The 15,152-nt window shown below is 43.8% G+C and overlaps 1 protein-coding gene across 1 annotated transcript in view; it reads left to right on the top strand.

Annotated features, from left to right (window-relative positions):
* Positions 1 to 15,152, top strand: part of SETBP1 (SET binding protein 1) — a 252,731-nt gene that overhangs the window by 223,275 nt on the left and 14,304 nt on the right. Inside the window, exon 4 of the mRNA XM_075327549.1 lies at positions 14,265 to 14,423. Coding sequence (XP_075183664.1) covers positions 14,265 to 14,423 — 159 coding nt within the window. The remainder of the gene's footprint in view (positions 1 to 14,264; positions 14,424 to 15,152) is intronic.

Below are 15,152 nucleotides of genomic sequence, written 5' to 3'. Positions count from 1 at the left end.
ATGTATGTAAGCCATCTGCTTGCACTAAAGACTTGATAAAGAGTAATAGGAAGTGAAGGTATATATAAACAAGGAAAGTACTGATGAACAGCAGCTGACAGGCTGAACAATGATGCCCCAGGGTCTTAAAGGGATGAAAACCAAGCAGGAATGCTAGAAGGTCAGGGAGTAGCTTGTGCAGCCAAACACTGTGACATTCTATAGTTGGACACCACAGGACTGTCTTTCACCCGTCACATTCAAATGTCTCTTCAAGGAGGAAGGAGATGAACTCTAGTGCCACCTATTGGAAGTAGCAATCCTAAAAATCAAAGTGATCCTTTAACGAGCCTTTTCGTATGACTTAGGCGTCTTTCACTTGTCAGTATTTTTCATCAGTGTCTCATCAGTATTTGGATGCCAAAACCAGGAGAGTCTCCAAAACACAGAACATAGTGTCAGTGTTTCAATTATAGTTTTTCTCTATAAGTTCCACTACTGGTTTTGGCATCCAAACACTGATGAGAAACTGATGCAATATACTGACGTGTGAAAGAGACCTTAGGATTTATGCCAGATCAGAACCTCAATTTGCAGACAGTGTTTTGGGGTGAATGCCCCTCGTCAGTGCAAAGTATGAGATCTGATCTGGCTCGGAGAAGGTGTAGTTGGGTCTAAGGGGAAAACCTTTCTCCTTGCAGAGACTGACAAACCAATCTGGCTGCCAGTTAGGAGTCATGCAGCTATAAGACTCCTGATTGGCAGCCAGATTGGTTTTTCAGTCTCCGCAAGGAGAAATGTTCACCTGTGCCTGTTACATCCAGAGTAACTGCCTCTATGGAATCGCCATACTACACCACTGTTAAGGAACTCCACTTAGACCTCCATGGTGTATTGGAAGAGCAGATCAACACACGTAGCATTGAAGATGACCGTTAGTGGTGTTGTGATGGTGGGATTTGGTGTACTGTGTATCACGTTATCTAGGGTCATATTTTAGGCTTGGTTCACTGTCCATTATTTGTATTGCTTGTATGTACATTGTATTGTCTGTAGGTAATTACCCCCTGTAGTGTTTCTGTCTCTAAGTCTGGGTGAGGGGGCTTGGCATCCACCTACTGTAAACTCTCTGCTTACCTGGGGGAATGAGGCAGTCTGTTTGAAAATTTGAAGAGAGAAGGACGAAGATTGAACCTCTGGGCTGAAGGTGCAGCTCCTCAGAGAGACCTGGAGATTTATCCATTTATCCATTACTGGACTATATTCGTGTTTTCGTTACTATTTACCTCTGTATGGTGGATTATGTTATGGACCATTTGATTTGCTTGGAATAAATGCTCTTTGGATTGTACAGCCATCTCTCGCTCTGTTGATTGTGTGATATGAGAGAAGGATTGTTAAAGGATCACTTTGATTTTTAGGATTGCTACTTCCAATAGGTGGCACTAGAGTTCATCTCCTTCCTCCCTGAAGAGACATTTGAATGTTACGGGTGAAAGAGTCCCTGTGGTGTCCGACTATAGAAGGTCACGGTGTGGTATGGTCTCCTGGCTACTTATCAAAATACCCAGTGTATGCTCACTAACCAAAATACAACTGATTGACATCACATATCTACATCTCACTTAGAAGTCATGTTCTTTATTTTCATAAAATGTATTTGGGTCCTTTTTCTTACGATTTACCATTTGGCGCGGTGGACTTCTTCTTGGACCTCTTGCATGTATTTATCCGTTATCTTGTTGCATTTGTACGTATTAGTCAGAGATTGTTTATTGCTTCTTCCCCCATCTCTCGGAGGAATATGATTCACACGTTTTCAGATTTATTTGAGCAAAAAGCAATAAATATACCGCTTCAATTTTCACTGCTGGAACGCGGCCAAGATTTTTAATGAATCCGGCCTGCGCTATTGAAGTGGTCTAGGATCTCCAAGGCTCTAGGCTCTGTTAGATTATACACATACTCTCACTCTCCTCCTCCCTCTCCTCTCCGCTCCTCGCTCCCCACGGACGGCATGAGTCACACACCAATGCAGGTTTATTTTTCAGACTTGGCTCTGGATAGAATTGGGATGAGTCTTTTATAATTCAAGCTATGGAAGGTTTCCTCTGCATTTCATTTAAGCTGCCGGGAGACGCCATGTTTTTGACGCTAAGCCGCCTTTTTCGCCGGGCAGTAAAGTCGTTCAATGTCTTTCATTAGATCTTTTCACCCAGAAGACTTGTAATAATTTGACCGACGCAGCAATTTTTTTTCCTAAATGCATTAACTAGACGGCACAAATCCCCCGGCCATAGAATTTGCAGATTTTAATCACCCCGCGAATGGAGCATCGTTTATTAGTTGCCTATGCGCAGCCGAGCTTGCACATTTCGAACCACGTGAGTCATATTTTTAGCTGCTATTAATCCAAGAATATATTTCAAGGGAGACATTGTTCTAACCCTTTCCTGACACGGAGAAATACAGAGGTGAATGAGTAATTCCAGTGACAAAGGAAGTGTACCTGAAGGCTGGGCGCACTTGTTGCGGTTTATTGCGGGTTTTTTTATGTCACAATCCTGATGCCGCGAAAGTCTGAGAATCCTGAGGTTTAGTGCACATGTTGCTAATTTGTGACGTGCAGAAACTAATCTGCAGCATGTCACGTTCCTTCAATGGTTTTGCGGCGTTTATTTACCCATTGACTTCAATGAAAACCGCAGGTATTAAAATGATTGCGGATTTGCTGCATTTTTGCTTACGTTCTGCTTGTGATTTTAGACAGCAATGAATGCTATAGAGATAGATAACCTGTTTGGTTATGAGTGTCAAATGTCTCCTGGGCATCCCTGGGGCTCATATTCTATAACTAGAATAGTTACCATATGAATAACTACTATAATACTGCCCCTATGTACAAGAATATAACTACTTTAATACTGCTCCTATGTACAAGAATATATCTACTATAATACTGCCCCTATGTACAAGAATATATCTACTATAATACTGCCCCTATGTACAAGAATATTACTACTATAATACTGCCCCCTATGTACAAGAATAGAACTACGATAATACTGCCCCCTATGTACAAGAATAGAACTACGATAATACTGCCCACTATCTACAAGAATATAACTACTATAATACTGCCCCCTATGTACAAGAATAGAACTACGATAATACTGCCCCTATATACAAGAATATAACTATTATAATACTGCCCCCTATGTACAAGAATATAACTATTATAATACTGCCCCCTATGTACAAGAATATAACTGATAATATTGCCCTATGTACAAGAATATACCTACTATAATACTGCCCCTATGTATAAGAATATACCTACTATAATACTGCCCCCTATGTACAAGAATAGAACAACTATAATACTGTCCCCGATGTACAAGAATATAACTACTATAATACTGCCCCTATGTACAAGAATATACCTACTATAATACTGCCCTTATGTACAAGAATATAACTACTATAATACTGTCCCCTATGTACAAAAATATAACTACTATAATACTGCTCCTATGTCCATAAATATAACTACTATAACACTGCCATGTGTGTACATTATTATATAACTACTATAATACTGCCCCTATGTTCAAAAATATAACTCCAATAATACTGCTCCTATGTACAAGTATAGAGTAGCATAATCCTGCCTCTGTGTGTGCGGCACATTTTGCTTAGAACACTTGTTATATATTAGTGTGGATACATTATGTACAGAATATAAATAGATAAAAGAGATTTATGTATAAATTATGTAACGTTATTCCTGCACGGCACAGACAGTTCCAGGAGTATTTATGGCTCACATGAGTGTAATTTGTTTGCCATCCAGGTAGTTTGTAAAACTCTATAGTTGTATGACTTTGCTTCAGTATCTATTATAAATACTGAGTGGGTAGCAGAATAATTAGAGGGTCTCCATCTGTGTAGAGCTATGGCTAAAATAACACAGTATAAGACGTACAATACGTTCCTGTTAAGTCAGACTCCAAGTGCTGGTCTAGGACATGATTTACTACAGGTGTGAATATGGATCTGATGCTTAAATCGATGTATGACAACTATTGAGCGCCCCCCTACTTGTAACATGAATTTGTCTGTGATTTACATTGATCATTGGCACAACTTAATTCTGTAAAAGTGTCTCCAGCTTGCAGCATCTCCTAATGGAGTGTCCACCTCTTGGTCGTCCACCTCTTGGTCGTCCACCTCTTGGTCGTCCACCTCTTGGTCGTCCACCTCTTGGCCGTCCACCTCTTGGCCGTCCACCTCTTGGCCGTCCACCTCTTGGCCGTCCACCTCTTGGCCGTCCACCTCTTGGCCGTCCACCTCTTGGCCGTCCACCTCTTGGCCGTCCACCTCTTGGCCGTCCACCTCTTGGCCGTCCACCTCTTGGCCGTCCACCTCTTGGCCGTCCACCTCTTGGCCGTCCACCTCTTGGCCGTCCACCTCTTGGCCGTCCACCTCTTGGCCGTCCACCTCTTGGCCGTCCACCTCTTGGCCGTCCACCTCTTGGCCGTCCACCTCTTGGCCGTCCACCTCTTGGCCGTCCACCTCTTGGCCGTCCACCTCTTGGCCGTCCACCTCTTGGCCGTCCACCTCTTGGCCGTCCACCTCTTGGCCGTCCACCTCTTGGCCGTCCACCTCTTGGCCGCCCACCTCTTGGCCGCCCACCTCTTGGCCGCCCACCTCTTGGCCGCCCACCTCTTGGCCGCCCACCTCTTGGCCGCCCACCTCTTGGCCGCCCACCTCTTGGCCGCCCACCTCTTGGCCGCCCACCTCTTGGCCGCCCACCTCTTGGCCGCCCACCTCTTGGCCGCCCACCTCTTGGCCGCCCACCTCTTGGCCGCCCACCTCTTGGCCGCCCACCTCTTGGCCGCCCACCTCTTGGCCGCCCACCTCTTGGCCGCCCACCTCTTGGCCGCCCACCTCTTGGCCGCCCACCTCTTGGCCGCCCACCTCTTGGCCGCCCACCTCTTGGCCGCCCACCTCTTGGCCGCCCACCTCTTGGCCCCCCACCTCTTGGCCCCCCACCTCTTGGCCCCCCACCTCTTGGCCCCCCACCTCTTGGCCCCCCACCTCTTGGCCCCCCACCTCTTGGCCCCCCACCTCTTGGCCCCCCACCTCTTGGCCCCCCACCTCTTGGCCGCCCACCTCTTGGCCGCCCACCTCTTGGCCGCCCACCTCTTGGCCGCCCACCTCTTGGCCGCCCACCTCGTGGCCGCCCACCTCGTGGCCGCCCACCTCGTGGCCGCCCACCTCGTGGCCGCCCACCTCGTGGCCGCCCACCTCGTGGCCGCCCACCTCTTGGCCGCCCACCTCTTGGCCGCCCACCTCTTGGCCGCCCACCTCTTGGCCGCCCACCTCTTGGCCGCCCACCTCTTGGCCGCCCACCTCTTGGCCGCCCACCTCCTGGCCGTCCAACGCTTGGTATTACATGATAGCTACTATTGTCAGAAATGGTTGACGAAACCATGTGATTTTGAACTGGTGGATTGACATCTTTGAGATGATAAAAACTAACAACAATTAGACTAACAGAACTAATTTCTTCTCCGAAAAATGCCACTTCTGCTCATGATTTCTTTGTATATTTCCATTCTGCTCAACTGAAGTGAATGTTATCGAGCTGCAATACCACAGACCACCTGTGCACAGTTGTGGCACTGTTTTTGAAAGATTCATGGGATTTTGTTTGTTGTTTTGGGGGGGGTTTGCTCCTACAACTCCTTTAATTTTCTGCTAGCTTCTAAAAATTGAGTCTAAATAGCTGGAATGATTTTGGGTCATATCCTTACCGGCTTCTTAATGAGCGAGAGTCTTGTGTTTCGCAGTGTTAAAGTTCATCTTTATTAGTACTAGGAGCAGTGAGTCAGCAGTCGGAGCGGTGCCTCTGGACACGCTGAAATTGATCAGTCTGCCGGAATGAGCTTTGTGGGTTTATTAACTGGGAGTTCATCACTATCTCGGTGCTCATCTAATTCCTGAGAGGGTTTCAAAGCTCTCATCACCACCGTGTTCGTTCTTCTAAGTGAGTAGCTTGACATAAAGAAGATGGGGGCGGTGGGAGTTGCGTAATGACTCTTCTTAGAAGGTTTTCGTCTGAACAAGGTAAAATGTTGAGCTCTTGAGATTAAAAGCTGCGTGCTACTTAAAACGTACAATGAAAATACGGCTCTGATGAAGACTGTTTGTAGAGGGAACTGAAGAGATCACCAGAAATGGTTCATCACTGGTTCTTTTATCACGCGATAGTAGCAGACTTTGATTATTTCCAGGATCAGGAATGTACAAACCAATTACTTCTGTTTTTTTATTAGATTTTCTATTTATTTTATTTTTTTTTTTATAATACTTGGTCATGTTGACAACAGTTCCACAAGAGCCCATTTAAAGGGGTTGTTCTATAAACAACATATGTCCTCGGATCCCCTTCAATCACAAGCACAAAGGTCCTACAGTCCCTTGTGTGAATTGTTAGTGAACATGTGTGACCACTATACCATGTAGATGTAGGAACTTGGCACTCAAGAAAAATGGGAATAGTGGTCTTTTATTGAGAAGAAACTGTAGGACCAGCACAAGCACAGATGTTTCGGTCAAAGACATTGCCACATAGACACCGCGTCATACCTGATTATGCTAGTTGCTACACCTTCTGAGGACCCCCTGCACGCACACTGATAAATGTATTTGACCGAAAAGTCTGTGCTTGTGCTGGGCCGACCACTATTCACATTTATCTTGAGTGCCAAGTTTCTACATTTACTTGAGACGGTTTTGGACCCTACTTGAGCACCACCCCAGAAGTGCTGTGTGTATCAACGGGCTATACCATGTAGTCTTGGTGGTCTCACATGCTCACTACAGCTTTATTCACACAAAGGACTCTCTGATCCTGGGATTGGTGTTGCATGTCAACAGTCTAACCCCAAGTGATCATATATCCTTCCTCTGATAATGTGTTACCTATTGGACAACCCCCCCTTTTGAATTTCACCCCAAAAATTTGAATACAGTAACCACGGAGTGTTACTATTCCTTTTCGGTGGGACATGTCCCAACACACTGAGCATTGACAATCAATTTCAGATAGTCAGACTGGGTAAGGACTAAAGATGAGCAAACTGAGGTTTGGCGTTCCTACCAAACATAGACTTTTCCGAGAAACTGAGTTTGGGTGCTTTACATATGCAAACTACTCACGCAAGCATCGCTATGCTCGGGTTCGCTCGCTGCTCTTCCTAGTGTGAGCCACTTGCAGTGTTGACCGGTCCACACTGGGAGTAACAACAACATGATTGGATGTAGTGTGCACCAAATACAAAAAATGGAAAAACCCCGTCCACCTGCTCCCCTTTACTGTTTTGTTTATGGCTGGCTGCATGAGGCCGTGACCCAAAATGCCCAATTAGTGACTTCCATTGGGGTTTAGGTCAAGTCCAGGTCCCAAACTAAACTTTATCTAAAGTCCGGCTGCACCCGTTGAGTCGAACTTCCAAGAGTTCGCTCATTTCTAGTAAGGACCAAACTTATACAAGTCCTTTGTTACACTGGGCTTGTGTTCAGCTCACTAGCCACTATCAAGCGTTCTAGTGTTTATTTCTCCCCTGATGAACTGAAAAAGGGAAACGCTTGTCTTATCAAGAGGGAGCAGTTGCAAGTAGAGATAACTGTGGACTGCCCTTGTCAGGGCGGGAGTTATTTTGCTTAAGTGAGGGCCGGTTGAGACCCTTATTTGGACACTGAGCGCATTCCCGCCTGTCATGACTGGTTATTTAGAGGCTGTTTACAACTGGATGGACGCAGAGATGTGGTGAGACCATTTCATGTCTCTCCTACATTCTTGTGTTTATATATTGGACACGAGATGTCCTGATTATATTGTGTGTTTTTAAATGGTATGAAAGCATATTGGTATATCTAACATTTTCTGGCTAATAGGTGATTGTTAAAGGGCCTGGGAGAACTACTTTGGTCTAGTGGATCACATAAGTTCATGGTCTGCGGTGTGAGTGATCTTACTCTTCATTTGGTTGTAGAATTTCACATTAATATTTTTATTTTTTAATTAGAATTAATAAAAAGGTATTTTAAAATCTCACTTTGGTGCTTTACACATGATTTAAGGACCAAACCTGTTGACTTTGCGGAAAGATGACGGATTTCTTGTACGCGTTACACAGGAAAACGCATTCTAGCATTTTAAGAACAGGGATACAAGTATTTGTTAAAACATTTTTTAAAGAACTTGTCATCTTCTGGAGCTTTACTTAGAGGTTGCTCACTACTTTTACATTAATGGCCTATCCTTAGGATAGGTCATCAATGTTTTATTGGCCAGGGTCCGACACATTGTACTCCCACCGATCAGCTGTGATCAGTCCTGGCGGTGGAAGCAGGCGGATATAAATGCTTAGACGCTGCCAGGTACTGCACATCCACCTCTACTGACATGAATGGGTGGCAGACATGCAGTACCCGGCCGCGGCCCCTTTCTGTTAATGGGGTAGCTCCGGAACTGAACATTTCCAGTTGTCTACTGCAGCCGCCAACACCGAGAACAGCTGATCGTTGGGTGTGTCTGGTATTGGACCCCAGCCGATCAGACATTGATAACCTATCCTAAAGATAGGCCATAAATGTTAAAGTAGTGGTCAACCTCTTTAAAATATCCATCCTGGCTAGGTACCCTAACATGACTTTGTGTACATTGGGCTCAAAACTTCTTCCGTAACATCACAAGTGACATTGAGATGATAGAAGAATGTGGGTTCCAGAACAATTTTGGGTCCTGTTTATGTTGGCAAAGCCCAAAGTTGTCCAGGTTATTTGTTCCATCTCCGAAATAAAATTCCATAGTTCTTAGACGTTGTAGCAGTTACAGATGTGATAACATTTGATCGTTTGGACGGTATGGATTCCCCTGTAATTTTTTTTTTTTTTTTTTAACTTGTTTCAAAGAAATGTATGACAGCCCTGCAATAAAACCTCATCTTCTCTGCACTTTATGGTGACAGGCGTTATTACCAAAATCCATCATCTGGTTTCTACGAGATTAATGGAGATGAAATGAATAATCGAGACTTTCAGCAACATCCATTATATTGGCATCCTGCTCCAACAGATTTTTGGAGTCCATCTTTTCATATAAAGAAAAATAAAAATAAATTCTAGTATCCATAGGCTCATTTTGCTTTTATACTGTCATGGTAAAAAAATATAAAGCGAAAACACAATTTTGGAATGAAAGTATGAGTAGTCCAGTAATGCAGCATCCAAGAGGCCAACATACTGGTTGACCTTTGAATTTTCTACCATACCTGTTAAAAGGGAGTCAATCATGTAATATATATATATATATATATATATATATATATATATATATATATATATATTATATATATGTAATATTATATATATGTAATATTATATATATGTAATATATATATGTAATATATATATATATGTAATATATATATATGTAATATATATATATGTAATATATATATATATATATATATATATGTAATATATATAATGTGTGTATGTGTATATATATATTATGATATATATATATATATAATCATAATATATATACACATACACACATTTATATATATTATATTATATAGAGAGAGATATATAGATAGAGATATAGATACATAGAGATATATAGATATATCTATAATATATAGATTTTGCAATTATAACACTGGCCCCTGAGGCTACTTTTCCATACTTCTGTTTTCTGCCCGAGTTTTTAGCAGGCTCCTTATCATCAGAGGCAGGAATACAAATACAGCTAGTGCCTCTATACACAGCTGACAACCTTGTATACACCAATCCTGATAGGTGACCCTGCTCTCCATCCCTTGACCTTTTCACACGCTCATTAGATGCCACAGAGGGTGTTGCTGCTAATGTACATGTGCTTTTTCTGAAGCAATATAAAATTTGCAAGATTTTGTGCTTTTTTTTTTTTTAATGCTTTTTGTGATATGAGACATGTATTAAAAAATTATCAACAATTTAAAAAAATTAACACAGAAACTGATTTGAACAGTAGGGCATTTTTTCTGATTGCCTCCAAGATGGAATCGTAGCTCAGTGCTTAGCGCAGCTACAATGTATTAGGATCAAAGGTTCAGATCCGACTGATGAAAACAATTATGCTGGGTTTTATGTTTTCCCTGTGTAGTTTTCTCCAATTTTCTGCTAAAATGCAAATAACATAAATAGGACAGAGGGTCATCATTTTGCCAAATGACTGCCATGCCGCACACAGCTTACCCTGGGGTTTTCTTTGATAGTAATGATACCAATAAGAAGTATTTTTTTCTTTAGGTTACAGAAAGATATAATCACCATTACTGTTATGATTCCCACATTGTCTTACTATTAGAGTGAAGTAATGAAGGGGTTGACTTGGTTTTTAGGGACATAGTTAAAAATACAGGTAGTTGCTTTCAAAGGAAACTACCTGCCTGTTGTACCCAGTGCTGGCACAGTGCGGTCACCGACCAAATCCTGCCGGTGATTCAGCTGCTCCACGTCACCAGAGCAGCTTTTTCTTCCGGGCTGCTCTGTTGGTTGGGCGTGACTTGTGGTGATCGCAGGGGACCGTAGTCATGGCCAGAGGCGAGCCCCTACTTCCAGGCAGCGTCTCTGTTCGGTGCTGTACTCCTGCCACCTCCACAGTGCAACCAGGGACACTGCAGCTTCTCCTCCTCAGGACAAATTCAGACACGAAACCCAGGATAACATTTAACACTACTTTACTGAATAACTCGCACAGTTTCTGTGGAGCACATCTGTTGTGGGCACAAGGCTTGAACGTTACAGGCATGTTACATCCGCTGCGGGTCCATAGCTTGAACGGTACAGGCATGTTGCAGTTTGGTGTCATGTCACATTTTCCTGCACACCTTTCCGGCTACTATAGGACGGTCTGTTTCCTCTGGCAACACCAAAGTGGCAGCTAGTAAATTCATGGAGTCCCACATGGATCTAATCGCGTCCCCTCCCACATGGATTTGATACACCACCGGACAGAGTTCATTCACCACTGTCTCTGCGACATCCATTCGCCCAGGTCTATGTTACCTCACACCTAGACCGGTGCTATTGATGTCAGTTGCTTCATGGAAAGTTCACTAAATCAAGGCCGCAACTTCAGGACCAGTCCGTGCCCACTTCTGCACCCGGCTACTAAAGAATTTCTTTTGTCCACTTAATCTGGGTTTCCTGGGGTGACCCTGAGGGTCTGACCAAATTACTTTGCGCTTCTCTAACTATACCTCCCTGAGGTACAGCTTCTTCTCTCTACTCCATGGTGTCCCTATCTGACTAATTCCAACTGTCAACTCACTGTTGCTGGGCAGATTTAACCTTTTAGGCCTAAGCCACACGGCATGACAATCGGTGCAAGTGGAGTGCGATAAAAAATCGCATTTCACTCGGACCAATATTAGCCTGTGTCCTAGCATCCATGAGCGATTATTTCCTCAGCCCTAATCGGACCGAGAAAACAATCGCAGCATGCTGTGAGTGTAATGCGATCCTTGTTTCTCTCGCACCCATTCAAGTCTATGGGGCGAGAGAAAAATCACACTGCACTCGCGGTACACCGGTGTACCCGCGAGTGCAGTGCGAGAATGGCAATAGCCGGCTATGGAGGAGAGCGGGAAATAAATCCCTCCCTCTCCTCCTCCGTGCTGGGACGTCCCTCCGCAGCACCAGCCCGCCCCCCGCAGCTGAGCTCCGCTCGCACGATCGGACCTCAGTCACAGGAACACTCGCATAACACTCGGCTCTGCTGCACTACCAGCGTGAGCCGAGTGTCATACGAGGGGATCGCAGTAATCCCCGTGTGGCCCCAGCCTAACTGCTTCAGCCGTGTTGTCCATTCCAACCACAAACTAAGGGACCAGGCAGCAGTGACACCTAGTGGTGCCTGAAATCAGTGCATCCAAGAGCACACACATATCAACAACATTCCCATACATAAAGACACAAAATAACCATAAAGTCTTCAAGGGGGCTGCAGGGCACCGGTCACCCTCCTACATGACTGCCAACATCATGCTGATTTGACAGCCGGCATCCAAACATTAGGCAGCAGAGAGCTGGCGGTCAATCAGTATGACATTTGCAGTCACACCACGTCAATGGAGCGGAGTGTAAAATAAGCCGCCGTTGACGTCAGCAAAAGGGGGTGGATCACCGTCTTGAGCAGTCTGTAACTGTTCTTTGCCGGCGGAGACTGCACCATACACAACAGGCAGATAGATACTGCCGTACCTGGCTGTTAATATTTAGTCACATGGTAAGAAAAAAAAGTTCCGCCTGGATATCCCCTTTAATCAGCTTCACTTGATACTTGGTCATCCTTGGGCTCCACTCCCATCAGTAGATGGTCTCATTGAGTGGCAACGTATATGGTTTATTGGGGCACCCAAAGTTGGTGTGGGGTCTATCCAAGCAGTTGATCATCACTATAATCACTAATATATATTAATGTGTGTATATATAATGTGTGTGTGTGTATATATATATATATAAATATGTATGTATGTAATATATATATAGCTCGAGTAAACACCATGTTCTCGGTGTTTGTTGCAGACCCTTCTAATGATGTAAAACGATCCATTTTTCTTCCTCTCCCAATATAATCTCTCCCTCCAGGGACTGCATAAAGCTCTTTTGGCCTCTAACATCTCATCAAGTCAATAGTATGGCTGTTAGAAGCCGCAACCTGCCTGGGATTCTTGTTTCTGAGCAGTTTAACCTTCATCCTATATATCTATATCCATGGTAACAAGTCGCTAGCCCATAATATGTGTATTGAATAAATGATGTATCAAGGCTGAAGGGACTCGTGGGAGAGCAAAATCTAATATAGTAAGATGCAAACATTGAGTTCAGTAGTATTCTAATGTATATGGTGCATCTTTAGCGTGGATTCATCATAATTTATACCATGCGGATGTTCTTGCGGGTTTTGTGCCAATTTAATACATTAAGTGATGTTCTAATAGCCTTTTTATTTGACGTCTATAAGTGGAAACCCATCTGTAAATATTTGGATAATTGTGTCTATGGATCATTCGAGACTGTAAGCCTCATTTCTCTTCTTAGTATAAAGAATCCCTTCTTGGCTAAAGTAGTGTGAAGACCTATTAGCAGATCCCCCGTGGAAGCCCCGAATCACCGGTTTATGATACATGCAGAATCCATCAGACAAACGGAATATTTTTTCTTGAACCTATGGATTACAGTTTGGGATGTAGGGGCAGCTACAGTTTATTTAGGGGCAATCTTGATCAACCTAGAAAATAAGTTTGGCTAAATGCACTTGAATATGGAATGTATTGGGGCTCTAAAGTATAAGTGAAAGCTTTTTGAGACTGCTACCCATAATTATTGTGAAATAACTAAAATTGGGCACAAAACATAATCTAGTCTTCGAAGGTCTGATCTTTATAGGAAGGTCTCCTCTCATAGGAAGGTCTCCTCTCATAGGAAGGTCTCCTCTCATAGGAAGGTCTCCTCTCATAGGAAGGTCTCCTCTCATAGGAAGGTCTCCTCTCATAGGAAGGTCTCCTCTCATAGGTAGGTCTCCTCTCATAGGTAGGTCTCCTCTCATAGGTAGGTCTCCTCTCATAGGTAGGTCTCCTCTCATAGGTAGGTCTCCTCTCATAGGTAGGTCTCCTCTCATAGGTAGGTCTCCTCTCATAGGTTGGTCTCTCTAAGGAAGGCGTCGTCTCTTTGGAAGGCCTCGTCTCTTTGGAAGGCCTCGTCTCTTTGGAAGGTCTCATCGCGCACTGGAGAAGGTGTTCTCTTGACGCACATGAGGAGATCTTATCTCCTAAAAGATGTCTTCTCCTGGTGCAGAGTAGGCCTCATCTCATAAAGCAGGTCTTCTCAAAAGAATTGATTGTTAATGGTTGTAGATACTAAGTGTTTTGTTTGTTTTGTTTTTTTCTTGCACTCCCACTGCTGACCAGTAGACCTTATAAATGATATTTAGATTTGTTTTTGTTTCCAAAAATAAATCCTAAAACTTGTTATATAACTTTTTGGGGCATGATTTTCTCAAATAGGTTTTTTTTTTTTTTTATATTCTTTTGATCCTCATTGATTGCTGCATCACCACTAGTTCTTGAATTTGCTTTTAACTGTGTCTGGATGTGAAATTATTATTTTAGCGTATACACTTTTTTTAACATTAATTTATTTTTCTTTTTTGTACTTTTCAGGTTTAACAAGTGCTCATCAGAAAGCTGAACTGTTGTCACAGCAAAATAAGAATGAAACTACTACTTCCAACAATATGACCAAAAGGAAGCCAGCAGCCGAACCTGCATCAGTGCCTCCAAATCCCCTCCTAACCTTCTTCTCATCATCCAATGAGTCAGGTCAGTATGATTTATTGATGTAAGATGTTTTTCCCCCTATATAGTTAAGTATTTAAACATACAATAAGGGCAAATGTTCAGTATGAAGATCCATGATACTACAATCGTGTCCAAAAGTTTTGAGACTGACACAAATTGTGCATGTCTTGAAATTTCATTCAGGGTTTTAGATCTGTAGTCAGATATTTCTTCGGCGCTCTATTGGGAGACCCAGACGATTGGTGTATAGCACTGCCTCCGGAGGCCACACAAAGCAATTACACTAAAAAGTGTAAGGCCCCTCCCCTTCTGGCTATACACCCCCAGTGGGATCACTGGCTCACCAGTTTTCTGCTTTGTGCGAAGGAGGTCAGACATCCACGCATAGCTCCACTGTTTGTAGTCAGCAGTAGCTGCTGGCTCTATCGGATGGAAGAAAAGAGGGCCCATATAGGGCCCCCAGCATGCTCCCTTCTCACCCGCGGTGGTGCTTGTAAGGTTGAGGTACCTATTGCTGGTACAGAGGCTGGAGCCCACATGCTGTTTTCCTTCCACATCCCCTGGAGGGCTCTGTGGAAGTGGGATCTTGCCGGCCCCCAAGCCCTGGGGCCGGGCTCCATCCACAGACCCATAGAACCTGCTGGATTGGGAGCGGGAGTGCCGTTCAGGGACAAGGCCCTGCAACTTTCAGGTACTCTGTGTCCCCGGCAGGCACGGACACTCTCAGGGCTTGCTGAGCGTTATAGTGCG

This window comes from Anomaloglossus baeobatrachus, chromosome 1 (assembly GCF_048569485.1).
Source record: "Anomaloglossus baeobatrachus isolate aAnoBae1 chromosome 1, aAnoBae1.hap1, whole genome shotgun sequence".
Classification (NCBI taxonomy): domain Eukaryota; kingdom Metazoa; phylum Chordata; class Amphibia; order Anura; family Aromobatidae; genus Anomaloglossus; species Anomaloglossus baeobatrachus.
The sequence above is the reverse complement of the archived record's forward strand: the minus strand, read 5'-3'. Positions and strand labels throughout refer to the sequence as shown.